This window comes from Sciurus carolinensis, chromosome 8 (assembly GCF_902686445.1).
Source record: "Sciurus carolinensis chromosome 8, mSciCar1.2, whole genome shotgun sequence".
Classification (NCBI taxonomy): Eukaryota; Metazoa; Chordata; class Mammalia; order Rodentia; family Sciuridae; genus Sciurus; species Sciurus carolinensis.
This window is the reverse complement of record NC_062220.1, coordinates 86,908,302-86,935,785: the sequence shown is the minus strand read 5'-3', so window position 1 is coordinate 86,935,785 and position 27,484 is coordinate 86,908,302. Positions and strand designations below refer to the sequence as shown.

The 27,484-nt window shown below is 32.8% G+C and overlaps 1 protein-coding gene across 3 annotated transcripts in view; it reads right to left on the bottom strand.

Moving 5' to 3' along the window:
• Positions 1–27,484, bottom strand: part of Tax1bp1 (Tax1 binding protein 1) — a 76,983-nt gene that overhangs the window by 13,167 nt on the left and 36,332 nt on the right. For all 3 annotated transcript variants that reach the window (XM_047560965.1, XM_047560967.1, XM_047560966.1), the window contains exons 6-13: positions 17,561–17,709; positions 17,391–17,481; positions 15,659–15,844; positions 8,942–9,166; positions 8,282–8,428; positions 7,057–7,177; positions 6,491–6,594; positions 1,914–2,039 (exon numbers count right to left, since the gene is read on the bottom strand). In XM_047560965.1, coding sequence (XP_047416921.1) covers positions 1,914–2,039; positions 6,491–6,594; positions 7,057–7,177; positions 8,282–8,428; positions 8,942–9,166; positions 15,659–15,844; positions 17,391–17,481; positions 17,561–17,709 — 1,149 coding nt within the window. The remainder of the gene's footprint in view (positions 1–1,913; positions 2,040–6,490; positions 6,595–7,056; positions 7,178–8,281; positions 8,429–8,941; positions 9,167–15,658; positions 15,845–17,390; positions 17,482–17,560; positions 17,710–27,484) is intronic.

Sequence of the window (27,484 nt, the reverse complement as noted above, 5' to 3'; positions counted from 1 at the left end):
TATTCAAAGAAGGTGGCCTTTATCAATTCATTTGAAGAATATTTCTACCTGATTTCCTCACCTTCAAACCGTTCCTATATATAAATTCTCTTCAGTGCTACCAAATTATTCTCAGAAGGACCTACTTCTAGTTGGGTCCCTTGTAGCCTAAAAAGTTCTGAACAGCATCGAGCACCCCAATTCCATTTTAGACCTTCCAAAATCTGGCTTCAAACTTTCATTCAAGTCTACTCTACTCTATCATAGATATTAAAAGCTTTATTACTCAACAGTTTTCAACCAGTAACAGTCCAAACGCTTTAGTTCCCCAGCTCTGCTATCTTCATCTGACCTCCAAACCTGTATAATGCTTTTACCATCTGGTTAGAACAATTCTTCCTCCTTTTCCTAGCCTTTTTTTTTTTTTTTTTTTTTTTGCCTCCTTATCCTTCCTTTCAGTTTGGTCTTTCAAAGGTCTAGTTTCTTCATAATGTCTACCTACTAAATATTTGATTGGCAACAACCCTAGGGTACTTTAAATGTATTATTCATGTGAAGTTTTTTTTTTTTTTGGGGAGCTCGGGATCAAACCCAGGGCATTGTGCTTACAAGGCAAGCACTCTACCAACTGAGCTATCTCCCCAGCCCCTCATGTGAAGTTTTTATCACATTTTACCTTAACTGCTCAGTGCAAGTCTGTGTTAAAAGGAAAGGGCATTAAATAGGTTTCAATAAATATTCAGTAAACCATTTTTTTCTCATCAATATGTAAAAAAATTAAATATATTCAGTATTCACATTTTACAAATAATAACAAGTTGCTAGTCATTGAAGACAATATCCACAGACATCTCAGAAACAATAATGATTCATTTTAAGAATAGGAAGATCACCAGTAAAATTCTAGCTCACTCCAGCTCTGACAAAGGAAACTTTAAATAATTCTAATTTTAAAGTTAGATACATATACAAGTAGCTATGATCTGGTAAAACTTAATCACTTAGAACTGTCAGGAAAGCCACTGAGTCACATCCCCAACCCCATACATATATATTTTAAAATAAACCACTGCACTTTATTCCTGAGAAAGCTAATATTTTACTACTTATTAGCTAGACAACCCAATAATTTTCTTCACTAGCCTTCTTACAGATATTATTTATCATTTGGATTTTTCTGCTAATGTTACATTAGCAAAAAATAATTTTCATTAATTAGGATTATATCGCTTACTTCGCAGAACTTTGTTTAGGATCACAATAAAACAACTGAGGGATAAATTTTAAAATTACAGCAAAAATTTTTAAGAATTACTGATGATATATTATTAATAATATCCATCAAGGCCCCCAAATAATTTAACATACACATTTATGTTTGTTTAAAAAAAAAAAAAAAGAAAGAAAGCCAATGTGGTTGGCACACACCTATAATCCCAGTGACTCAGGAGGCTGAGGCAGGAGGATCACAAGGTTCAGTCAGCCTTGGCAACTCAGTCAGGCCCTATGTAACTTAGTGAGATCTTATCTCAAAATAAAAAATATAAAAAGGGCTGGGGATGTGGTAAAGTACCCATGGGTTCAATTCCCACTACCTCATCCCCTGCCAAAAAAAAAAAAAAAGCAGCAGAATAATAATGAAATGATTGCTTTTCATCTTTAAAAATAAGCAAAATTAAATTTTAATAGCTATCTGAATCCACAGAATTAAAGCCATAATACCAGTTCATATGAATATTCACTTTCTTGGTTCATAGTGAATAATCTACTTCCAGTGTAATTAAATACAGTTTTCATTTATAGAAGAAAATGCTATCCCAATTATCCATATTAAAAATGTAGGCTGATAAAAATTACAGAAAATACGTTTTCAAAAGCATCAGCTGGTACAATAAGTTCTATGCTTTAGGTTTGTACTCAAGTTCTGAACTTACTTTATAACTGTCCTCTACTTCAGCTAGTTCAAGTTTTACATTTTCAACAATTTTCATTTGTTCTTTCCATTTCAGCTCCATTTTTGCAAGTTCATCAGCATATTTACTGCATTTGGTTTTTTCATCCTAAATAAAAGTAGTGTAATTACCAAAAGATTTTAAATCTATATAAAGGAAACATATACACAAACCTTAGATGTGTACTAAATATTTTTCATAACCCTGCTCTAACAGAATAAAAATTAAAAAACTAAATGTCTATCAATAGATTAATCATTTTATATCCACACAATGGAAGAGTATAAATCTATTTAAAAGGAGGTAGATGTTCAAGTAGACAAAAAATGTTGAATTACATTGACTTGCATGTTGCAAAAAACAGTACAGTATAATCCATTCTTATAAGTTGTTTTATACAATTATACATGTTATCTCCATCACTATTCTATAGAAAAATATATAAATTAAATTATTAACAGCTCATATCTGGGGATCGGGATCATGGGGTTACTTTTTACCATCTCTATTCTTTTTATCTGTAGTGACATAACATGTCACAATAAGTATGTATGACTTTTGCAAAAGGAAAGAGGAAAATTATGCATTCATGTGACTATTTTTCTTATAACCTGAAAGTCTTATGGAAGGAGTTACAAATCATGACAAAAAGGCAAAATAAGATCATTTCATTTTGAATGTTTTTGTTCAAGGTGAAGTTTAAAAGTATACCTTTGAGTAATTCAGTGGAGAAAGAAATACCTTTGAAAAAATAATGCTAAATTAACTCTATGCCATACATTCCGTACCTCATATCACACATAAAAATTAATTCAAATGGTTCATAGACCTAAACGCAAAACCTGACTATAAAACTTCTAGATGGGCTGAAAATGTAATTCAGTGGTACAGCACTTGCTCAGCATGCTTGGAGTTGTGAGTTCAATAGTCTGCATCACAAAAACAAAACAAAAATCTTCTGGAAGATAACATGGGAGAAATCTTTTTTCACTTTGGTTTAAACAAGTGTTCTTAAAAAGAAAAAGAAAAAATATAAAGGAACAATTAATAAACTCAAAATTAAAATTTTGCTTTTCTAAAAACACCATTAAGGAAATGAAAAGGCAAGGTACAGACAGGGAGAAAATTTGCACCACAAATATAGGTCAGAAAAAGAAATTATATCTAGAATAAAGAACAATTACAACACAAGATGAACAATCCAATTTTTAAAATAGAAAAAAAGACCTGGTTGGGTGCCGAGATGCATGCCTATAATCCCAGTGGCTGGGGAGGCTGAGTCACGAGGATCAAAAGTTCAAAGCCAGCCTCAGCAAAAGCAAGGTGCTAAGTAAGCAACGCAGTGAGACCCTGTCTCTAAATAAAATACAAAAGAGGGGGCTGGGGAGATAGCTCAGTTGGTAGCGTGCTTGCCTTGCAAGCACAAGGCCCTGGGTTTGATCCCCAGCACCGCAAAAAAAAAAAAAAAAAAAAAAAAAAAATACAAAAGAGGGCTGGGGATGTGGTTCAGTGGTTAGGTACCCCTGAGTTCAATCCCCAGAAGACCCCCACCAAAAAAAGGATCTGAACAATCACCAAAGCGGGGTTGGGAGGGTACACAGCTGACAAGTTTAAAAAAGGAAGCTCAGTATGAAGTCACCATGGAAATGCAAATTAGAACCACAAAGATATTATCATTAAGTTCATTAGTCTGGCTGTGTAAAATGGTACAACAGTACTATGCAAAACAATCTGGTAATTTCTCATAAGAGTTAATCAATAGTTCACCTTACCTTATCACCTAGGCATTTCACTGATGGATATTTACCCACAAGAAGCAAAAAACTGTTATGATTACAACAAAGCTTATCTACAAATACTTAGGACAATTTTACAATTAAAAAAAACCCCACATGCCCACCCACTTGTGAATGGGTAAACAAATTATGATACATACATACAATGCGATACTACCTCAGCAATGAAATGGAATGAATAACAATATAAGCAATAATATGGATAGTTCTCAAAGTAATTTGTGCTGAAAGAGCACAAGAAGAGAGAACATACAAAATATAAAGTCATACAAAAAAGGTAGGTTGATCAATAGTGGCAGAAAATAGGCCAATGTTTTCCTGAAGATGAGGACAAGAGAGTCAAGCTGCAAACAGGCACACACACACACACACACAAAAAAAAAAAAAAAAAAAAAAAAACACAGGAAGTGATGGAAATGTTCATTATCAAGACAATGTGGTGATAATTTCAGGACTGTGTAAGTCAAAACTGATCACATGGTGCACTTCACATAAGTGCACTTCATTGGATTTCAAGTGTACCTCAAAAAATTGTTAAAAAATGCTCCTTGACAGTTTTGCTTGAAGAAACATAATATCTTTTTATTATACACATTAGTCTATAATAAAAATTTTCAAATATTCCTTCAGAATTGTTTCATCATTAGTGAATTGTATTTAGTACCTTATAAACAACTATAATCACACGTTGCTTAATGATGGGCATATGTTCTGAGAAATGCCTCAGTAGGTGACTTTGTGGTTGTGGAAATAGGTTTCATTCATATTGAAGATTTGCTCTGGCAGGTAATTTTCCTCCACAATCAGTTGTCTTAAATTTCCTAAAATTCTTCAGTTGTCTATACATCAGCACTTGGTGCACTTTGCAAACTCACCACTTTCACATTATGTGATGAATAATGAGCTAGCAGCAAATTCAACTTTATAAGCTGCTTATAGCTTTTTCTTTCAACATCACACATAAACCTTTTGCTTTGGTTGTCATCACCATGGTGCTAAATGGAATATGCTTCTGTATTTGGTCTTCAATCCAAGTCACTAGAAATTTCTAATTTCTTGAATTTTGACTTATTGCCTTCAATACAGCAGATCCTTTAACAGTTCTGTCTTTCTCTTATCGTTCTTTTTTTTTAATTTTTTTTTTTTTTTTTGGGGGGGTGGGTACTAGGAATCAAACTCAGGGCCTTGTGCTTGCAAGGCAAGCACTCTACCAATTGAGCTCTCTCTCCAGCCCCTCTTCTTGTTCTTCAAGATCAAAGCTATAGTGGAATGGAACACACCTGATTGGTAATCAATGCTGATCACCGACTTTTGACCTTCACGATCTTTACTTACTTTTATTTTTCTGGGGTTTTGTTTGTTTGTTTGTTTATTTTGCAGTGCTGGGGGCTGAACCCAGGGTCTTGCACTCAAGAGGCAAGCACTCTACCAATGGAGCTATATCCCCAGCCCTTACTTTTAACTTTTCTAAGTCAATCACTCAACATGGCCTCTTACTGACAATATTAGCAGTGACATTTTGTATACTTAGAGGCCACATTAAATGAAACAAAATGAGACTAAATGAAGCACAAGAGAGTATGACGCAATGAAGAGCAGTAAACACAGGATATGTGAAGCTATAGTTGGTTAACATGGCACACTGTTTTAAAGTTTTTTTTTGTTTTGTTTTTATGAGAAGGTATACTCTAAAATAATAGTATAAAGTAAAACAAATACATTAATCAATAACAGTCATTTATTATCAAGTATTATACACAGTATGTAACTGTATGTATTATCCTTTATATGACTTCCACTGTAGTAGATTTTGTTGCACCAGAATCACTATAAACAGGTGAGTAATGCATTATACTACAATGTTATTAGTATTGCCAATCAGCTCTTTTACAGAAGGAGTCTGCTGTGGGTGTAGCTCAGTGGTAGAATGCTTGCCTAACACAAGTGAGGCCCTGGATTTGATTCCCAACACCACACACACACAAAAAAAGTCCAGTTTAAAAGTTGGATAAAGATTTTAATAATATTTTTAAGAAACATAGTATCAGTATAGTAACACTGAGCTAATCTGTGCATTTCAGTTTGTAGCTCCACACAAGCTCCTTCCCTATCTCAGGGAAGGAACTCAGAAACACGCACACACAAATTAAGCAAACAAAAATCATATATACAAACATAAAACACCTTGCTCTGTACTCTAAATCAGATATAAGATGAGGAGTATTTTCCCTTAACCTTCAAATACTCCAGGTAATGAATACTAGCAAGAAGTTTGCAAAAACTGCAAAATCTGAATGATGCTGTTTAAAATAATCAAAACAACTCATTTGGTTAATATTTCCTTTTTCAACTGTGCCCACTGGGTCACTTGAGATGTGTGAAAAATTTTTTTTTCTATTATTATAGTATATTTTAAAAGAGTACTTCCCCTTATTATAAAATTCAAGTATTTTCCATATATTATTACAATAAGTCAGGGAGAGATTTCTAACCTCAATTAATTACTGGCTCATTATTCAAACAAGGACATTTTACTACATATGAATAGAAAATACCAATTTCTGGATAACGATTTTACACAAAGGCCTATATGAACATGTATACAAAACAACTCCCTCCATCATCCCAAAGACAAAAGTAAAACTAAGTATCAGTGTATGGGGCCAGAAAAGAAATCCCAGGATATAACTCAATAAAACAATAAAGGTTAGCTAAGCCATCTACATTTGATAAATCTATCTTTCACTCAAAAAGTTAACTTACCTGCAAGAGTTGTATACATTTATTATACTTTTCTGTTTTGTCAGCAATTTCTTTGGTCATTTCACAGACTTTACCTTTTGTTAGCACATCAAAATCTGTCTCTGCTGTAACAAGGAAGAAAATAAGATTGTTAAAATGTATTTTGCCCTTATATTATTTTCCTGTTCAAAAAAAAATTAAGAATCAGTCAATTGTAAAGTGTAAAAATGGAATACTGAAGGACAGAAACATTTATTTATATCCTAAAGAAAGATATAAACTCTAAATGAGAATGAGAATTTTTAAATGTCAGAACCAAGTTCACTTTCAATAATGAAAGCATCATTCTTTTCTTTCTAATAATTTGCTAAAATCCAAAATGGCACAAAAAATTGTTCTCCTTACATAACTGAGTAAACAGGATAAGAAAGATATATACTCTGAAGAACACATTGTGAAGTCATTCTTCCAATTCTTCATTATCATGCACTATTAAGTAAAAATGCTCTAATACTACCATGCCTGGCCATATAAATACTTTTTAAGGCAGGACACTCTACACAAAAAAATCTAAAAGATTTTTTTACCTGCAGAAGGTAGTGCTAGCTTTACATCTACAGCAGAGACAGAAGTGGCTGGGTCTGTGTTTATTGAAGCATCATTCACTTTCTGCTGATTCCCAATTTTCTTTGTGAACACATTACTGGCCTATTGAAAATGTTAATAAATTATTAAATCAGTCATTGAATACGTCAAATATTTTTCTTAAAATATAAATAAAAAAAGAAGTCATGTACATCCACAAAGCTGTCCTTGTTTTAAAAGCCAACAAAGACTAAAATTACACATAATTTACAATCTAAATTTTAAAAAAGAAAAATACATTACTTTGCTTTTTCTTGTGAATTTACTAGAAGTAATCATTCACAGAATTCTCACAAGTTTTCTACTATGAAGTCAAAATGTGTTCAAAAGGTTACAAACCAATATTTATACATGGGATACTTAAATTTATCTATACATATGATACTTAAAACTGTAATTTTTTTTTTTTTCACAAAAGCCTTTCTATTTTACCACGTGCATTCCTTGCTCCTTCTTCTGCTTTCAGATTTCAAAGGTAAGACCGGGAAAATATCATCTGTATCATATAGTATAAGTCAACTGTGGTACCACTTTCAATTCCAAACTCTGAATACATTTCTTCTACACTTCTAAGATTATCTCACATATCAAGCCTTATATTTAAGTACAATTTAAAGACCCACATTAATGTACACCTCCAAAGAAATTATCTTTGCTTTATTACAAATCTGCCTACCTACTCAAATAAAATACAAAAGCATTAACCAACATTTTTTTACACATCTTTCTGATCTGGTGAATATAAGTAGGATGGAGGAACTCACTCAGGCAACTAAGTATAAGCAATGACATTAAGAACCTAGGGGTGGATTAATGGTGAACCACAATGAATATAGATACCTTTGTCATTAAAGAGATACAATAATATGCATCAATTTTTAAGTGACAAAGATATTCATCAAGAACTTAGAGGAAAAAGGACTAAAAAGAGGACTCAGGAGAGATCCTGTTCTTTCTTCTTGATGCCCTTGCTTCCTTTGTTGGTTTTCCAGTAAATAAGAATTCTAGACCTCATAAATATAATTACCATCAGAATATTAGGGCAATAACTTGAAATTAAGAAGAAAATAGTTACAAAAGGTTGATATTCAGAGTATTATAAATTTTATTAGCAAACAAAAATAGTGATAAAGGAATTTTACTATGTATGAATTCAATGATACTTACTGATTGGTCTGAAAGTTTGTTTATTTGTTTTTGGAGCCTTTGACATTCCTTAAATTTTTCTTTATAATGATCTGCAGCCATCTGAAGACGAAGTTTCAGATCTTCAACTTCTCTTCTCAGTTCATGTTCCAAAGTATCAGTCTTGTCCTAAGAAACAAACAAATACTACCATTAAGATAAAAATCTGATACTTCATTTTGTAATAGCAAATTCCAACTTCATTTTTACTTTTGTCTTTCTGAATTTGTTTTGGGGTTTGCGCTACAGTGCCTCAATAACTCTCTTAATAAATCTAGATTTATATTCTTAGACTAAGGTTCATTTTAAAACTACAGACAAATAATACTGAGGAATAATTAATATTCTCTTAAGTAATCATGTACTATTTAATGTAACTAGTAAACAAATTCCAAAAAAAGCAATATATACCTGTCATCAAAAATATTTAATAATATAACAGCTTTTACTAACCATAAGGAATTGTGCTTACAGAAGTTTTTCTTGAAGTTCACATTAATTTCAACCCAACAAGTTACAATAACAAAACAGAATGAATGGAAATTTAAAATTCTCTGGTCAGGAATCTGATCTGACTCATTTTAATGTAACTGACTCTTTCCATGATCTTACTGTTATTAATTCAAAATTAACTTGCTTCACCTGATCTTTTTTCACAGCATTTAATTTAAGTTCTGCCAGTGCATCAGCTAACTGCTTCTTCACTTTCTCATTTTCCAAACGTGCAGTATGTAGATCTGCCATTGTTTTATCTCGCACATTTACTGCATCACTAAGTTCTTTAGCCAGAAAGACAACTTCTTGTCGAGTTGCCTGAACCTGTTCCTCTGCTTTGCGAAGTTGCTCCTTTAAAAAGAATGAATCTTCCTGAAGAAAAGCAGAGAATTATAGTTATGATTAAACCATTCAAGTAAAAATGGAGCAAAAGCAACTTTATACATTCTTAAACAGACCCAAAGTTTTAAATTAAACATTGCTTTTCTACTCATGACTTGGATGAAGTATAAGTCTATAAAAAATTTAAAATGTGACATTGTTTTAGATTTCCTACCACATAGGGGGTATGACTGCTGCTATTTTATACATAAAGAAACTGAAGTATGGATGCCAGTCAGGTGGCATATTCAGTGCTTAAAGTTCTGGCTAAACTGAAAACTCAAATGAAAACTCCCATGACTCAAAGGTCCCCCAAATCTTTCCAGCTTGAACTACTGACCCATATTTTCTGTGATTACAATAAAAATAATTTAAAACTGTCTAATATCAAAAATTTTAGTTAAAAGACATTTCCTACTTTCTAACTTAAATATTAATATATTCAATATATTAAACTACCATTCTGTATTAATATTTATTTATTTTGGTACTATGGATTGAACCCAGGGATGCTTTGCCACTGAGCTATATCCCTAATTCTTTTATTTATATCTTGAGACAGGGTCTCACTAAGTTTCTGAGGTTGGCCTTGAACTTGCAATTGTCCTGACTTGGTTGGCCTCTGGAGTCACTGCGATGACAGGTGTGCACTATGGTGCCTGGCCTACTGTTCTGAATCATTATAAAAACACAGGATGGATTTAGAATTTAGTTTGAAAAAGTCAAAATATTTTTATGCAAACAGTAAAAGTGGGACATTGGAAAAATGAAAAGTATTACCTCCTAACCAACCTTACAGTACTGTTAAAAAAAAAAAAAAGTTAAACTTTTCATAATTAAATTGTTTCCTTTAGAACACTTGTACACTGTTGGTGAGTCTATAGACTAGCACACAACCACTCTGGAAAGCAGCTTTAAGATTTCTCAAAAAACTAGGGCTAGAACCACTATATATGACCCAGCTATCCCATTCCTGGGTATTTTCCCAACTGATCTAAAATCAGCACACTACAGTGACACAGCCACATCAGTGTTTATAACGCAATTCACAACAGCCAAATTATGGAATCAACCCCGATGCCTGTTAAGGATTAAAAAACTGACACACACACATACACAATGGAGTTCTACTCAGTCATTTAAAAAGAATGAAATTATGGCATTTGTCAGTATGGATGGAAATGGAGAATATCATGCTAAGTGAAATTAGCCAAACTCAGAAACTCAAAGGTTGAATGTTTTCTCTCATGTGTGGAAGCTGGAGTAAAATAAAGCAAAGGGGGAGGGAAGGGTAAGATTACATAAAGAACCAAACACAAATTAATAGATGAGTGAAAGGAAGACTAGTAGAATAGAGGAAGGAGAAGTGGGGGGAACAAGAAGAAAAGGGGGCAATCCTGAACTGATATCGACTTCCATGTAAGTCCGAGTTTGTCAGGATGAACCCAACTACTATGTATAACTATAAAGATCTAATTTAAAAGTTTCCTTTAATACTAATTAGACATTACAAGCACAATAAATGTATTCAACTTTCCTATTTTTAATCTCTATGCTGAAAATAATGTAAAATCAGAAAAAATGCAATCCAGTCTTAATTTTTAAACTGTTAAGCCTCAGAAAGACATGTAAATGATTATTTACATAACATTAGGAAGGACAAAACCTTTGTAGGAGTAACATGAAAACTTCTAACTATACAAATATTATCAACTTCTACATGATAAGAAAGGAAGAAAGAACTACAGGAAAATTATATTCAGGAAGCATATTCTACTTACTCTGATATAAGCGACTTTTCAAATCAATAAAAAGAGGGAAAACTCAGCACCAAAAAAGAACAATAACAAAATGATGAAAGACAAACATGAGAAAATTTTAAAAAGAAATGGCTATTAGGCATAAAAATTCAACTTGTCAACAAAGTTAAAACCTATAACATTCACCTTCTTCCAAACTGACAGAAATTAAGAGAAAAGCCACCCAAAATTTGGATGGGTTTAGGAAACCGAGCACATTCACAAGTAGGCTTAAATAAACTGGAATTGGTATAATAAAGTCTCAGCAGACTTTTACAACATTCATCAAAGTCTTAAAAGTTCTCATGGTTTAAGCTAGCAATTTTGTCTTCAAAGTTTCTAAAAAAAAAAAAAAAAATTATAAAGGACTATGGACAGGGCTGGGGTTGTAACTTTGTGGTAGAGCGTTTGCCTATCATGTGTGAGACACTGGGTTCAACCCTCAGCACCACATAAAAATAAATAAATAACACAAAGGTATTTTAAAATTCTATGGACATAGGCTTAGCTTTATAGGAATTCAATACAATATAAAAATAACAAAAAATTTAGTAAGAACCTAAAATGCCCAACAAGGTGAAAATCTGTTACAAATAAACTATAACATACTGTGATGGGTTGACATTATTTGACTCCATGGAAATGTTATAGGCTTGGCTATATGGGCAATGACTAAACAGACTCCATTTTACCCTGAGATTCCATGTTATGTACGAAATGTTTCTGCTGTGGGAATATCCTGCCTCTGTACCATCTACAGTTGCTTAGCTTAGCATGTTTGGCAACACAAAATGGCAATTCTCAAATAATGTAAAATTGTTCTCTTTTTGATTCCTATTTTTCTTAGACAATGTACCATGTCAACAGCAATTGTCTTGATGTCAGTAGCCAGCCATTCTTTAACTTGTACCCAACTAAGGTCATTTTGACCCAGTTTCCCTTCTGCTTATGATTTTAGATCTCAAGATGTTAGTTTGTAGTTTTAAATCAGAGCAACAGACACTTGTGATTGATATACTGACTGATGGTATAAAAACCCCTACAACCCTATGGTCGGGGCTGTTCTCCCAATAGACATTTTGGGCACTATGAGACAGTCTGCTGGCCAGCTAATACAGACTCTCAATTTGGACTTCTCAGTGACGATTGGTCTGTTCTTAAATTGTGCCCCATAACACATACTACAATCTCCACATAATGGAAGTCAGTGTAGAAATTACAAACAGTAGTATCTCATTCATACACTTTTGTTAGGGATAAAAAAAAAAACTGTACACTGAAAGGCAACTTAAAAAAAATAGCTTATCAAATTTTAAGTATCTATTAGTCTTCCAGCAACTGCTTGGAAGAATTTATTTTACAGATTTAGACATCTGCCTAGCTAGCTATATAAGATGCTTTTTTCAGTGTTTCATAAAAGCTAAAGATGGTAAACAACTCATAACAATTACATACTATACAACCGTTAAATGAGAGGAGGAATATGATGCAGCTGTTATAATGAATAAGAAAGATCTACATGTGTACTCATATTGCAAGATAGCTACATATTCTATAAATATTTTTTAAATGGTAAGTTTTAGGATTACTTTTACTTTGTACCTTCCTGTGCTATTTAAAAAATTTTTATAACCATAACCTCACTTAGCTTTTATAATCTTCTAAAAAGTTTTAGCAACCAGAAGTTATTTTCCTCCAAAATTAACATTTTCTTTATAGAAGTATTAAATATGAAAAAGATGCTGAGATATTTCAGTATCTTATTAAACACCATATAATCAAATACCCTTATTATTTGCATTTGCAATACACTTGATTAAAAAAGCATCTGGGGCTTAATTACTGACTTTAAATGTCATTACCTCTAACATTTTAAATATGTGTATATTTCATAACAAAATACTTAAACCAACCTAATATCAATAAAACATTGTAGGTAAATCAAGATAAATCTATACATGGAGTATTATACAGCAATTGAAAAAAAAATAAGGAAGATCTCTGATAAAAAATGAATAATGGAAGGGCTGGGGAGATAGCTCAGTTGGTAGAGTGCTTGCCTCACAAGCACAAGGTCCTGGGTTCGATCCCCAGCACTGCCAAAAAAAAAAAAAAAAAAAGAATGAATAAATAATGGGGCTGGGGTTGTGGCTCAGTGGTAGGGCACTTGCCTACCATGTGTGAGGCACTGGGTTTGATTCTCAGTACCACATATAAATAAATGAGTAAAAAAAAAAGTCTATCAACATCTAAAAAAAATTTTTTTAAAGCATCTAAAACATTTTTTTTAAAAGAATGAATTTATTGTTCAGTGGAAAGAAACAAGGTACAAATAAGCATGTATAGTTATGTCTTTTTTTTTTTTAAAGAAAGCAGAGGAGAAAAAATGTATGTGTGCTATGCACATATAAGCTTAATTTTCCAAAAAGAAACTTAAGAAGGATTAACTTACAAACCAATGAATATGTTTTACCTGTGGGTGTAGGTAAGAAGTAAAAACAATACAGAAGAGTTTAAAATGTATGGGTAAATTTTTATATCGTCTTTGACTTTTAAATAATGCAACTATTTTATATATTCAAAAAAGAAAAAAATAAATCTTAGTACTAACAAAAAAGTTTGAACTGTATTCAAATTTATAACGTAAAAGTATTTTAAAAATTACATCAAGTAACTTTTGAACATGGCATTATGAACATCCCCAGTGAAATAAAAGCAAAGAAAAAAAGAGCTTGGAAAAAACCTTTAATTTTATTTAGTATACTTACTGTTGGAAGTGGCAATGACAATAGAAATTCTGAAAGTTATGGTATGTAAACACATGAAAAATAATAATGTATTGGAAACAAGAAATTCTCACACTAGGAGAAAATATATATAAATATGAAATGGAGGAACGTAAAGAAGAATCATAGGACTATAGCTCAGTCAGAGCGCTTATCTAGCATGTGTGAGGTACTGGGTTCAATTCTTAGCACCACATAAAAATGAAACAAAATAAAGTCATGCTGTCCCATCTACAACTACAAAAAAAAAAAAAAAAATTAGAAAAAAAAAATCCTAAGGTACCGTTTTTGGGTTAGATATATCAGTAATGATTTAAAGTATCTACTGGAAATACAAAAAAGCCATAGTTCCCTAAAATGATAACAATGGATATGAGGCATAACCTGAAGCTGGAAAATACAGTTGCACAATTTTAAATAATATGTATACAAAGCTTATAAGGGCATATTAAAAGGACACAAAAGCAAGGTACAGTAGCATGCGAAAGTAATCCTAGCTACTTGGGCAACTGAGGCAGAAGGATCTCAAGTTCAAGGCCAGCCTGAACAACTTATCAAGAACCCATCTCAAAATAAAATAAAAGTAATGCTTTAGGGATATAGCTCAGTGGTAAAGTGCTTGAAGACCATGCACAAGGCCTTGGGTTCAGTCCCCAGTACCAGCAGTGATTTGTAAAAAAAAAAAAAAAAAAAGGGACATAAAAGCACTTGAAAAGGTTCGCCAACTAAATTTGGGACAAGTGTGAAATGAAAAAGAGTAAAGATGATATCATAAAATATTTTTTCACAGTGGCATAAACAAAGGGAGAAGGGTAACAGTAACTTCATAAAATAGTAGCTACTAATAAATGTAAAAGGAATGACAGAATCTTTAAAATCACCATTTTGTAACCATCAATCTCAAAGTTGAGGTAAGTGAGGCTCATCAAAGGAATAATAAAACCATTGGGTAAAAGGCTATTAGAGAACAAGATGTTCACATAATCATGAAGTATTATCCCATGATTACTTAATCACAAAGAGGAGAAGGAAGAGAAGAAAAAGCACCTCAATTATGTCAAACAGACATAACTTTAAATAATTTACCAAACCCAACATCAAGAAGAGGACATAATGACATTTATATGACTCATAATATGAAAGCAGTAAGATATATAAAACATCATAAATGTCCTTCCCTGCCAAAAAATGTTTGATTTGAAATCTAGTCCTGAGGAAATAATAGGCAAGTTGAGATTATGTAACATTCTTTCAAAGTAGCCTGACTTCTTCAAAAATATGTGCTGGGTTAGGGGAGTAGTTCAATAATAGAGCACTTGCCTAGTACGGGTAAGGTCCTGCACTCAATCCCCTGCACTGCAAAATGGTGGTGGGGGTGGGTAAGAAAAAGAAAGACATAAAAAGCATAGGGACACTATTCTAAATTTAAACAGTATAGGAATGCTGTTCTACAGAAATCATAAAAAAGTGTTGAGACAATGTTTCAGATTAAATCAGACTAAAACCAACAAATTAATGTGTAATCTCTGGCTACTCATGGATCAAAACATTTTAAGGTTATAGAAAATAATAATTTGAATATTATTGTATCAAATCTATAGGGTGATAATGGTGTCACAGTTATCCAGAAGAATGTACTTGTTCCTAAGAACAATAATGCCTATAACTTGCAACCTAAATAGGGTCCTTTTTCTAAATAAAACAAAAGTTGGCAAAGTATTTTAAGGTACACAGTTATTCACTGCTTTGTTCTTCCAACTTCTCTGCGATTTTAAACTTTTTAAAAAGAAACAGCTGGGGAGAATTAAAAATTTTAAAAATAATAAAACAGTCCTATTGCACATATTTAACAGAGATATGTTTTACAAAGTTCAAATACATGTTGCAGAAGTACTTACTTTATTTGAGGTTGTAAGCAGGAAAGCTCTTTGCAGATTTTCCTTTTCAGCCAAACACAACTGCAGTCTGCCAATCTCTTCTTTGAAATGAGTAATCATGCTTTCTTTGTTTCCATCTAAATTCTTTAAAGTCTGAACCTCTGACACAAGCTTGGTATTTTCTATTTCTGTATTCTTCAAATGCACCTTTAACAGTGTTTCAAAATGTCAAGAATATTCTGTTCAGTTACATAACCGAAGTTAGTCAAAGTTTAAAATACCATTATTTATCTCTAATTCGAAAATAACTAAGGGAAGAGACCAGGAATCAGGAGACCCACATTCTGCCAAATGACCACCTAAGAATATAAAAATATATTAAGAGCAAAACATGTTTTTCCAAGTTATTTTCCATACAGATTAATTCTAAAGTCTAACTACATTATCTCTAAAGATTTTTCCTTTGATTTAATGATTTTAGCATTTTTTCTAATGTAAATGAATTATTCATTCTTCAGGGAAAATACTACGTTGCAGTCATATTCAGATATGAAGACATGACCAAATTCTGGAAGCTAGAAAGGGTATTTTCAAAAACAACATTTGAAGCAATTCAATGTCCAATTGTAAAAAGTACTATGTCATTTACTTCCCATGTATCTAAAACCATATTCACTTCTTGATGCAACTATGCTAATTTTTCCATGAACTTTGTTGTTGATTTTATCAGGATACACAAATCAATTTCAATAACTGAAACTATACAGAGTATAGACACTTACTGCTCACAAGTAAGGGTATCTTGGTTAAATGTACCAGAAAGAAATGAATTATTTCTTGCATTTCACTCTTTAAATGTTTCTGAACTTAAAGGAGTAATTTCTGTTTATAGGATCATATGTGACTCCTGGTTCTCTGAAGAAGTCAGTAGACAACACTTTTGCATTACCACCATTAAAACTCCTTTATTTTTCATAATCATCAGCTTTTAAAAGTGACTTCACATGAAGCTAACAATTTAGAATGTTCTTAAAATTCCTCATTTGAAATTTCCTTTGAGAAATGCTTATTAGCGAAAGTCTTGCTTTACACCCATAATATTGATAATTAAGTTAACTATACTACATCACAAGAATGCCTAAAAAAGAAAAAAACTTCATAAAGTGACGATTCTTAAACAGTGAAGATATTTCTGTAAAACAATCTCTAAAGATTATTTCAAAGGCCAAACCGTAAAATATGATCACCACTGAAATTAATTAATACTCTCCCTAAGGTATGGGAGTTCTTAAAAGATGAAAATACTTGATTATACAAATTCTGATAAATAAGTATCTGACTACCATTAAAACTCTGCCTTATTACACAGTAACTGCTAAGAATCTAAAATACCAGCAAGTAATTCCTTAAACACTAACTTTTAGGAGAAATATACATTATGATAGTGACTTCGTCCTTGCTTCCTCCCTCTTGGATTACTCAACTAAGGGAAGTTGACTACGTTGTTTTAAGGACATTCAAGCAACCTCTGGAGAGGTAACTTAGAACTGAAGGGCCTCTTGCCAAAAGTTATGTGAGTGAGCCATCATGAAAAGCAGATGCTCAATGTCCAGCAAGCCTACCTGACTTCAACATCTGCCAATATCCTGACTGCCAGAACTACTCAGCTATGTTGCTTCCAACACAGCTGACCCATACATAGTCCATTGGGGTAATTTGTTACAAATCAATAATAGAAATGAAAATAAAATACCTTATAAAGTTCCTTTTCATCCTTTTCTGTCTTCAGCTGACATTCAAGTTGTTCTCTTTCATGTTGTACCTTCCTGAGTTTGTCCTTTAAACTGAGTTAAGATAATACAACATGAATATAAACCAAATATTTTATTAAAACACTGAAGTTTTAAAAATCATCAGAAATACCTGTCCAATTCAGTTTCTTTTTCAATTGCTTTATGTGTCACTGACACAATATCTTCCTCAAGTTGCAGAGCTTTAGATGTGGCATCACTGTATCTCTTCTTAAACTCTTCATTTTCTATTTTTAAACTTTGCGATACTTCAATAAGACCCTTGGGAATAACAACAAAGTATGTGAGAAAAAGCATAAATAAATTTGCCTCTAAAAAATCATTTTAATTTTTTTTTTTTTTAAAGGGGGTTAGGGAGCCCAGCCTGGCCCCAAACTCCTGGGCTCAAGAGACCTTTCTGCCTCAGTCGCCTCAGTAGCTGGACTACAGGCACACACCTCCACACCGCCACACAAGGGTTTGTTTCTGTTTTTGTTTTGTTTTTTGGGGGGAGTGGGGGAGGTAGTGTTAGGGATCCAACCAAGGGTTTTGCACATGCTAAGCAAATGCTCTACCTACTGAACTACACCCCAGCCATATTTTTATAATTTTAATCCCACGTTTGTCCCCTATAAAATTTAAGCCAAGAATCACAAACAAATCTTATAAACTAAACCCGAAATTATAACATAAATTCTCATATACTAAACTAACATATCAATTACTAATGTATACTTCTCGCCTTCAGACTTTTCATGCACGCTATTTCTTGATTTAACATCTCCACCAGAGGGCAGGCCATAAAATGAAATAAAAGCTGAAAATTAGTCACTTCTGTTTTTCGCACTTTACTTTTCCTTGTTACCCCAATGACAGGTTTCATATGACACTACTAGTGTTAACACACACTACTAACATATATTACCAAGTGACATCAAAGTACTGTAACAAATGCCTAAAGCATTATTTCTAATGTTCTTGCCAGAGTAACTCAAAAGCTTAAATATTCATATACAACAAACATAAAAGAAAGAAATGTCTATTTAGACTTCTAAACATAAAACTTTAAATCTTAATTTTTTATCACATCAATTTTAAGACACTTGAGTGAAGTTCATCAAGCGCCTCTCTAAGTTTCTATAATAAGGTTTCTTCTGCCTCATTTCTAAAATTCTGAGACTCCAGTAAAACCATGTTTATGGAGGTGATGTTATGGAAAACTAGATATCAAAAAGAATTAAGTCAAATTACTTTTTGAAAAAATTTAAAACTTCCCCCCAAAGCAGTAAAACCTACCTGAGAAGAAAAACTAAAAAATAAATCACTGTAAGGTCAATTTAAAAATCAATAATTATACAGTAATTAAGATACTTAATTTGCATATAGCAATTGAACCTAATTTTTATTTATAAATGGAGCATTTCTTTAAATATCTTGCTGGGATAAAGAAATTGCTGCATTGCATCTATATTCTACTGAAGTGTGTATCACAACAGGGTCAGATGACACCCTATTTGTTTTAATTTTTTACAAAGCAAATGTTTGCCTTACTGAATTTCCAATAGTATCCAAAAATTATTATCTAAAATTAAAAGCTTTTCTGTTGTCTACAAGGCCATCGCACCAAAGTTAAGCAAATTACATTTATTCCTCTGCCATAGTTTTTGTTGATATACTATGAGTCTTTAAAAATTTGGCACATTTTTCAGTATTTGTCTTATTGATTTCTAAAGACAGTCAGGGAGGTTTCTAAATAGTTTTGCACATTTTTTATATTTATTTTACCAAATGCTCTTTTGGTACTACAGATCTGATCCATGTACTTCTTACTGGGACAAAGACTAGTTTGCCCAGAAGCAAAGTCTAATTTATAATTCTGTAAGTAATAAATGCTCTACATCGGGTAAATAGCACTCTAAAAAAATATATAGGGAAAGGATTAGAAAAATATATAGGGAAAGGATTCATAATCAATTGAATGCAAAACAAATTAATAGCTTTAATTATTAGTTAACTTTATAGTAAATCACCCACTAATTCAGACTGTAACTTGAGAGTCTCAGAATATTTCTCTGGTACCCATTAAGGTACCTGATAGCTTCTCAGCATCCAAACCTATTTTCAAAAGGCATGAAAATGATGAAGTAGGGATTATTCTTTAGGCCTGTACTTTTCATGTCTAAGCTAAGCATTAGTATCTAAGAGGCTGTCTCCCTTAATATGAAAATTTCAAATAAGAATCATGCTTTCTTTTACAAAAAGAACTTTAAAAGAATAAAATCTACAACACAATCTTTGAAAACCAACTAAAATTTGTGATATTCATTTAGTTGCCATTTGTAAACTAGGCCAAAAGGATATCATAGTTCTAATATTAAGAGAAAATTTTCAACAGATAAAAATTAAGTCCATGACATTGTATGCCAAGATAAGATCACAAAAATTGGGGCCTACAGAGATAAAGAGATTTGGGCATTTCAGATTCATGCAGGGGATTTCTTCCATTCTCTCAAATGAAAACTGTGGCCACAAGCCACTATAAATTTTCCACAAGTCATAACCTTATAACTTTCAGATATGAATACTCAGATAGATTGTGAACTACTCATCTCTGTGGCTAAACACACAGGAAGTGTTTAGAGTTAAAAAACACATTTAGTCCCATGTTTTAAAAAGAATATTAAGCCAGGTGATGTAGTGGCACACACCTGTAATCCCAGAGACTCGGCAGGCTGAGACAGGAGAATTGGGAGTTCAAAGTCAGCCTCAGCAATTTAGTGAGGCTGTAGCAACTTGGTGAGACCATCTCAATATAAAAAATAAAAAGAGTTGGTGACATAGCTCAGTGGTTAAGTGGCCCTGAATTCAATCCCTGATTCCACCACACACACCCCCCAAAAAAAGAGAGAGAAATAAAACATTAATTCTGATTGTAAACAAACACTTATGAATAAACCAGATAAACTATCACTAACTATTGTCTAGCAACAAATGAAGTATTCTGAGTTCATAACATGCAGGGTAAAATTAGCAAATTAATACCAGAATACATTAAATAGCAAATTACTGGCAAATCTGTAGTCAGTTTTTAAATTAAATCTTATTCATTTGGCTTAATCTGAATTTTCCCAAACACCCTGCATCTTAAGGTCAAGCAAGGTGCTACACAAGTCAGTGAGATCCTGTCTCTAAATAAAATACAAAATTGGGCTGGGGATGTGGCTCAGTGGTCAACTGTCCCTGAGTTCAATCACTGGTACCCTCCCTCACCAAAAAACAGAATAACTAAAACTAGTTATAATGAATAACTACAGGCCATAGTCCAAGAGAACAAAGTTTAAATACCATGAAATGTAATCAGGGCTATCTTCCACTCATTAACTACCAAAAATCTGCTATCAAATGCCCTTCTACTTTTTTAAGAAAACAAGACATCCAAAGCATAAATTTTTGGTTGAAATAGAAAAGAGAGAAAAGACAAATGGGCTACAAATACATATTCTAATATAGTCTAAACTGCTTCCTAAATATGAATATATTCCACAGAAAACTAATTTTTTAACATTAGGGTTCATGTATGTTTTTTGTAAGGAAGGGAATAAGTAGAAAATTGTAGGGGAATAAAACTTTACTCATCTTAAGTTGTCTTTTAATGAAACTAACGAATTCTCAACAGTCCTATAAAATAAACTATAAAAATGCCTTATCTTTACAACTCCGTACTTACATAAAAATGATGGCTTGGTTCAAAAGTAAATAAATATATTTTAAAAGCAATGTTAAAAATCTCTTTGAACTATTACTTAGAGTTATGGTTTGGGTATTAGGTGTCAAGCTCTTGTTAATGCAGGAATGTTCCAAGGTGAAGTGATTATAGTTACGAGAGCTGCAACCTCATCTGTCCATTCATTCTAGTTTGAATGGACTGTATGTAACTATAGGCAGGTGGGGTGTGGCTGGTGGAGGTGGACTACAGGGACTTACCTTGGTAGGGTTCACCTTCCCTTCTGCCCTTTCCCACTGCTTTCAACCACCATGTTCTAAGAAGCTTCCCCATGCCATGCCCTTTTGCCATGATGTGTTGCCTAGCCTTGGGCCCAAAGCAATGAAGTTGCCCTGCCATGGATTAAACTTCTGAAATCCTGAGCCAAAATAAAACTTTCCCTTCTCTAAATTGTTCTTGTCAGGCATTTTGGTCACAGTGACAAAAAGTTGACTAACACACTTAGCAAAGCAGAAACAAAATTAAAGTAATTGGCTTTAAAGAAACTTATAGCTAAATGACTATTAAAATTAAGCCTTTGTGTCTTCTTTTTTCCAAGGCAATTGGTAAAGGAGAAACAGAAATTCAATGAGATCCTAACTTCAAATTTGATTTTTGGTAATCCCATACACAGGTTGAGTATCCCTTATCTAAAATGACTGAGAACAGAAGTATTTTGGATTTCAGATTTTTTCATATTTTGGAATATCTGCTTATAAGAAATTGAATATACTGGGAACAGGACCCAATTCTAAACATGAAATTTGCTTTTATCATGAATACTTTGTACATATAGCTTGAAGGGAATTTTATGCAATACTTTTTTGTGTATTTTGACCCAAACTATTACATAAGCTTGGGTATGGAAAATTTCCCTTTGTGGTATCATGTTTTGGATTTTGGAGCATTTCTAATTTCAGATTTTTGGACACCTAATGCAAATAATAATGCTAGCTTTATTGAAAGCTACTATGTGGGAAAGGCTATGCTACAGGCCTATGCACATTCTTGCTTAATATACATGATTTAAGAATTAAGAACATTCCTGATGCTCACTTACCTTTGAGAAAATTGAAACAAAGAAGCTTATCAAAGATCATACAACTAGTAAATAATAGAACTAAGAATCCTGAAACAAAAAAATTGTCCAAAACAGTGAACTGAACATTTAATGATTAAGGTACTGAAATTCTGGCAATTTAATTTTGTTTGCTATTTGCTTTTGTTTTGTTTATATGAGATAGGATCTTGCTATGTTGCCCTGTTTGACCTTAAAAATCTTAACTTCTAGAGATTTCAATGGGATACCATCAGACCTAGCTTAGTAATTTGATTTTTATCTAGTTTTTTTTTTTTCTTTTATTTCTTGCTGTATATGGGCATCGAACCTAGAGGTGCTCTCTAGCACTGAGTTATATCCCCAGCCCTTTCTTCTTTTTTATTTTGAAACAGGGTGTCACTAAATTGTCCTGCCTGACCTGGAACTTGCAATCCTCCTGCCTCAGTCTCCCAAGTCACTGGGATTACAGGCAGGTGCCATCAACCCAGCTCTGATTTTTATCTAGTCTTGATACAACTCTTCTAAATACTTATTAACGAACAGATGAATTTTTAACTATAAGGTACTATCAAAGATATTTCCCACATCTCATTGAAAAAAAATGCTAATTTCAAACTATTTCATTTGTGCTGTGGCAGAGACTACTGGTTGTCTACTAAATTACAAACTCACTTCAGCCATAGTAAAATACATATGGTTGTCCAACCACACTTTTCCTCTCAGCTTCTTGTGTAATTTTAGTCATCTAAATTTTCATCAATAGAATATAAACCAAGTGATATATATTACTACTTCCATATCTATAACTCAAATTATTAAACATGACACAGCTAAGATCTCTTTCTCCTTTCAACTAGCTGGAACCAGGATATACCAGTAAACAAGTTTCTCTCATGAAGACGTAAATTCTTTAGGAATCTAAGGGATGGCAGTGGAATGATATGAAAGGTAGTAGGCCCCTGAATAATTATATATATCTGCCCCACCAACTTAAATGACTCACAAAATAGATTGTTTCAGGGAAAAAATGATTTTTGTTTTTATACCGTTGAGTTTGTCTTTACTATAATTCACTATTAATCCCCAACTAGTATTTAAATCAACCTTCGTTTTGCTATGGTACCACTAAGAAAAAAAATTAAATGTGCTACATAATAATATATAAACTATATGCCACTAATCATACCCAAATGCAACTGCTATTTTAAATTACTTGAAATATCTGAGAAAATGCACCAACTAAATATTAACCAAAAATATGAAAATTAAGAAGCTAGTACAAACATTCTAGGATACTATGTATATCTAGGCAATCCAGAAACAACTCAAAAGACAACAAATAAAGATGGTAGAATATCTCAAATACAAATTTTAAAAAGTCTGTAAAAGATATGCCTCAAAGATCAAGTATAGAATACTATTAAAAAGAAAGAAAGTACTGATCCATGCTAAAACATGAATGAACCTTGAAGTTGTTATGCGAAGTGAAAGCAGCTAGATGTAACAGGTCACACATTTTATATGATCTCAATTGTATGAAAATGTCTGGAAAACAAGAATATAAAGAGACAGAAAACAGATTAGTAGTTGCCTAGGGTCTGAGAAGTGAATGCTAATGGACTCAAGATTTCTTCTGGGATGGTGAAAGTGTCCTAAAGTTAAATTATAGTGGGATGGTGACTCAACTCTGTAAATACAATAAAAAAATCACCCAATTAAACACTGTATTTTTAAAAGTCAAAGTAACTGAGGTTAATATAGATTATGGCTTTTGGATGCTTGCCTTCTTTTATTACCCGCAACTGAATAATCCTGGGTATAATCTTATACAACTCATCTGTGTCCTTAAATTCAATTAAAAGTATTACAAATAAGCAAAGTCCATATTTATTAATTTAAACACACCAGTATATATAAAATATAAGCAGACTACTCAAAAGTACTCATGAGGAACCAGTTCCAGGCCACCAACATTTTATTACCTGGCTATATCAAAACTGGAGCTTGCAAAAAATATAATTACTCCACTAAGCATGCTATTGTGTTAAGATCTTTTTGAAGTAATACTTTTGCAATGAACAAAGCAACAAATTTACATACATTCTATAGTATGTTTCTCTTTCCAACACAGATTAGGAACAAAGTTTGTGAGCCAGCAACATTTTAAGTACCACTGGAATAGAGAACAAAGAACAGAATGCCATGGTTGTTCAGGAAAACTATATAGGCTTTCAAATGTTGGTACCAGAATATCAGATAATTCAAATCAACTGAGAAAGAATATCTTGGCTCCTCTAAACAAACATTTTCTTGATACTGACTCTCAAATACACAAGTAAATGCAATTTAAATAACACAAAGATGAAGGAACATGGATGGGACTAATTCTGTCACCTGAAATAAAAAAATAAAAATATATTAAAAGGATGACTTTCAAATTACTGAACATCAGGAAAAAAGGTCAGTGATCCCTAAGAGAGAGGAAACAAATGAGGCAGCCCCATAATCGCTTCGGCTTCTCATCGTCTACTGAGACGTTAAAGTCATGCATGGTACAAGGAGGAAAAACTCAAGGCAGAGTTCAGGGTCTTTGAGTTAAAGAGAAATTTGGAGTTCAGGAAAGCCAAGGAGAGCCAGTTTGCAAGAAGAGAGAGTTGTATAGTTAAATAACTCTAGAGATATGCAGGAGGGGTCCCCTTCAAAGTACTGAGGTGAGTACTAATCATCAAATGTATGTGAGAAAATTAACCCGACTAGGGCACAACCAAAATGAATTTAGAAAACAGTGCCAGGAATTTAAAAAAAAAAAAAAAAAAAAAAAGGGCCAGGAATAGTGACTATTTCCACCAGCCACAGTGGAAAACCTCTTAATTCACAGAGAATAATGAGATTATCCTCTAATTTAAAGAAGGACATCTCTTCAATAGTGGACAAAGAGTAACCTCAGACTAACTCCTGGCTCTAGTACTACCAAAACTTGAAAACAAGGCTCGGGGGAAAAAAACCAAATGGTTCCCAAGCAATATTGTCTTGTCTCAAATACAAGACAGTTCAAAAATACCATGAATTCTTTACTGAATGGAGACAAGAAACCCAGCACTCCTAGACAGTAACACCAGTCGCCCTCCAGAAACCCCCAGAGACAAGCTAACAACAATGTGCATTTTCCAAAGTGCATCTTCCAACAGGCCAACATGGCAGAGGAGGTTGCGTTCATGATTGCTCTGTGGAGTGAAATCAAGAAAGCAGAGAGGCAGATTCTCCACAAGTGAGGTATTGGAAACCTTCAGGGACACTGTAAGTCCACAGGGTAGAAACTCTACTGCCTCAGATCCATAACTGTTAGATGGGTAGACACACAAACAACATGAAAAAGCAAGGGAACAAATCACCCCAAGCAAACAAGATGCTCCAATAACAGAATCCATCCATACCACAGTGGAAGAAATGTCAGAGGAGGAATATAGAAGGTACATGGCTAAACTGATCTGCAAAGTAAAGGATGATGTAAGAGAGCAAATAAAGGTAGAAAAAAATCACTTCAATAAAGAGAGATTCAAAAAAATAAATCCTTGAAATGAAGGAAACAACAAGCCAAATTAAAAATTCAATAAAAAGCATCACAAACAGACTAGACCACTTGGAAGACAGAACCTCAGGCAACAAAGACAAAATATATAATCTTGAAAACAGCTGACCACAGAGAGAAGATGTTAAACCATGAACAGAGCTTCCAAGAATTATGGGATAACATGAAAAGAACAAATTTAAGATTTATCAGGATAGATGAAGGTTCAGAGATACAAACCAAAGGAATGTACAATCTTTTCAATGAAATAATATCAGAAAATTTCCCAAAGCTAAAGAATTAACTGGAAAATCAAAAACAAGAGGCTTCCAGGTCCCCAAATGTGGAAAATTACAACAGACCCACATCAAGGCACATTATCATGAAAATGTCTAGCACACAGAATAAGGATAAAATTTTAAAGACGGCAAGAGAAAAATATCAGATTACACAGAGGGGGAAACAAATTCAGATCTCAGCTGATTTCTTAACCTAGACCCTCAAACCTAGGAGGTCCTGGAATAACATATAACAAGCTCTGAAAGAAAATGGATGCCAAGCAAGAATCCTATATCCAGCAAAATTAAGCTTCAGATTTGAAGATGAAATAAAAACCTTCCGTGATAAACAAAAATTAAAAGAATTCACAACCAGAAAGCCTGTACTTCAGAATATTCTCAATAAAATATTCCATGAATATGAAATGGAAAAAAAAAAAGTGAAAACCAGCAAAGGGAGAAACTAGTAAAGGAATAGTGAATCAAAGGAGAAACTAATTCAAATTAAAAACTAGAAATAAACCCAAAGAACCAGGAAAGCAAATCGTATCTCAACAATAACCTTAAACATTAATGACCTAAACTCATGAATCAAAAAACACAGACTGGCAAACTGGATTAAAAAAAATACCCAACAATGTGCTGTCTCCAAAAGACTCGCCTCATAGGCAAAGACTTCCACAGACTGAAGATGAAAGGATGGTAAAAAACGTATCACTCGCATGGAACATGTAAACAAGCAGAGGTTTCTATTCTTTTAAATAGACCAAGTTATGTAAGCTATATAATTGTAATTACACAATTGTAATATTACCTTAATACATTTTTACCATCTGTAGGGTTGTTCTGATAGCTCCCTTTCCATTGATATTTTTTCTTTTTATGTGATTAGACTTGTTAGATTTTTATCAACTTTGTTGTATTATTTCTTTTCTATTTCACATTTTTCTGCTCCTACTCTTATTTTTTCCTTCCTACTAACTAATTTGAAAATAATTTGATTATTAATCTGGCTTCTTTCTGATACAAATACTTTAAGTTACAAGTGTGCATCTGAGACCCATTTTGTCCCAGAGATTCTGACATTTTAAGCTTATATTATCACTTAGTTCAAAGCACTTTTTATTTACTTGTTTCCTCCTTCAATCTGTGAGATATTTATAAGTATGCCATTTAATTTTGAAGTAGTTGAAACATGGGAGTGGGATTCTACATATCTTAAGGTGATTGATTTCTAATGTAATAAGTAGTTCAGGAAACACAGTCTGTATGATTTCAAATTTTTAAAATTTCTCAAAGCTTCTTTTATGATAGAATATAGTCTATTCTTACTAATTTTCTACTTGTCATTTCTGTGTATAGTTCTCTAAAAACAACAAGTAGGTCCA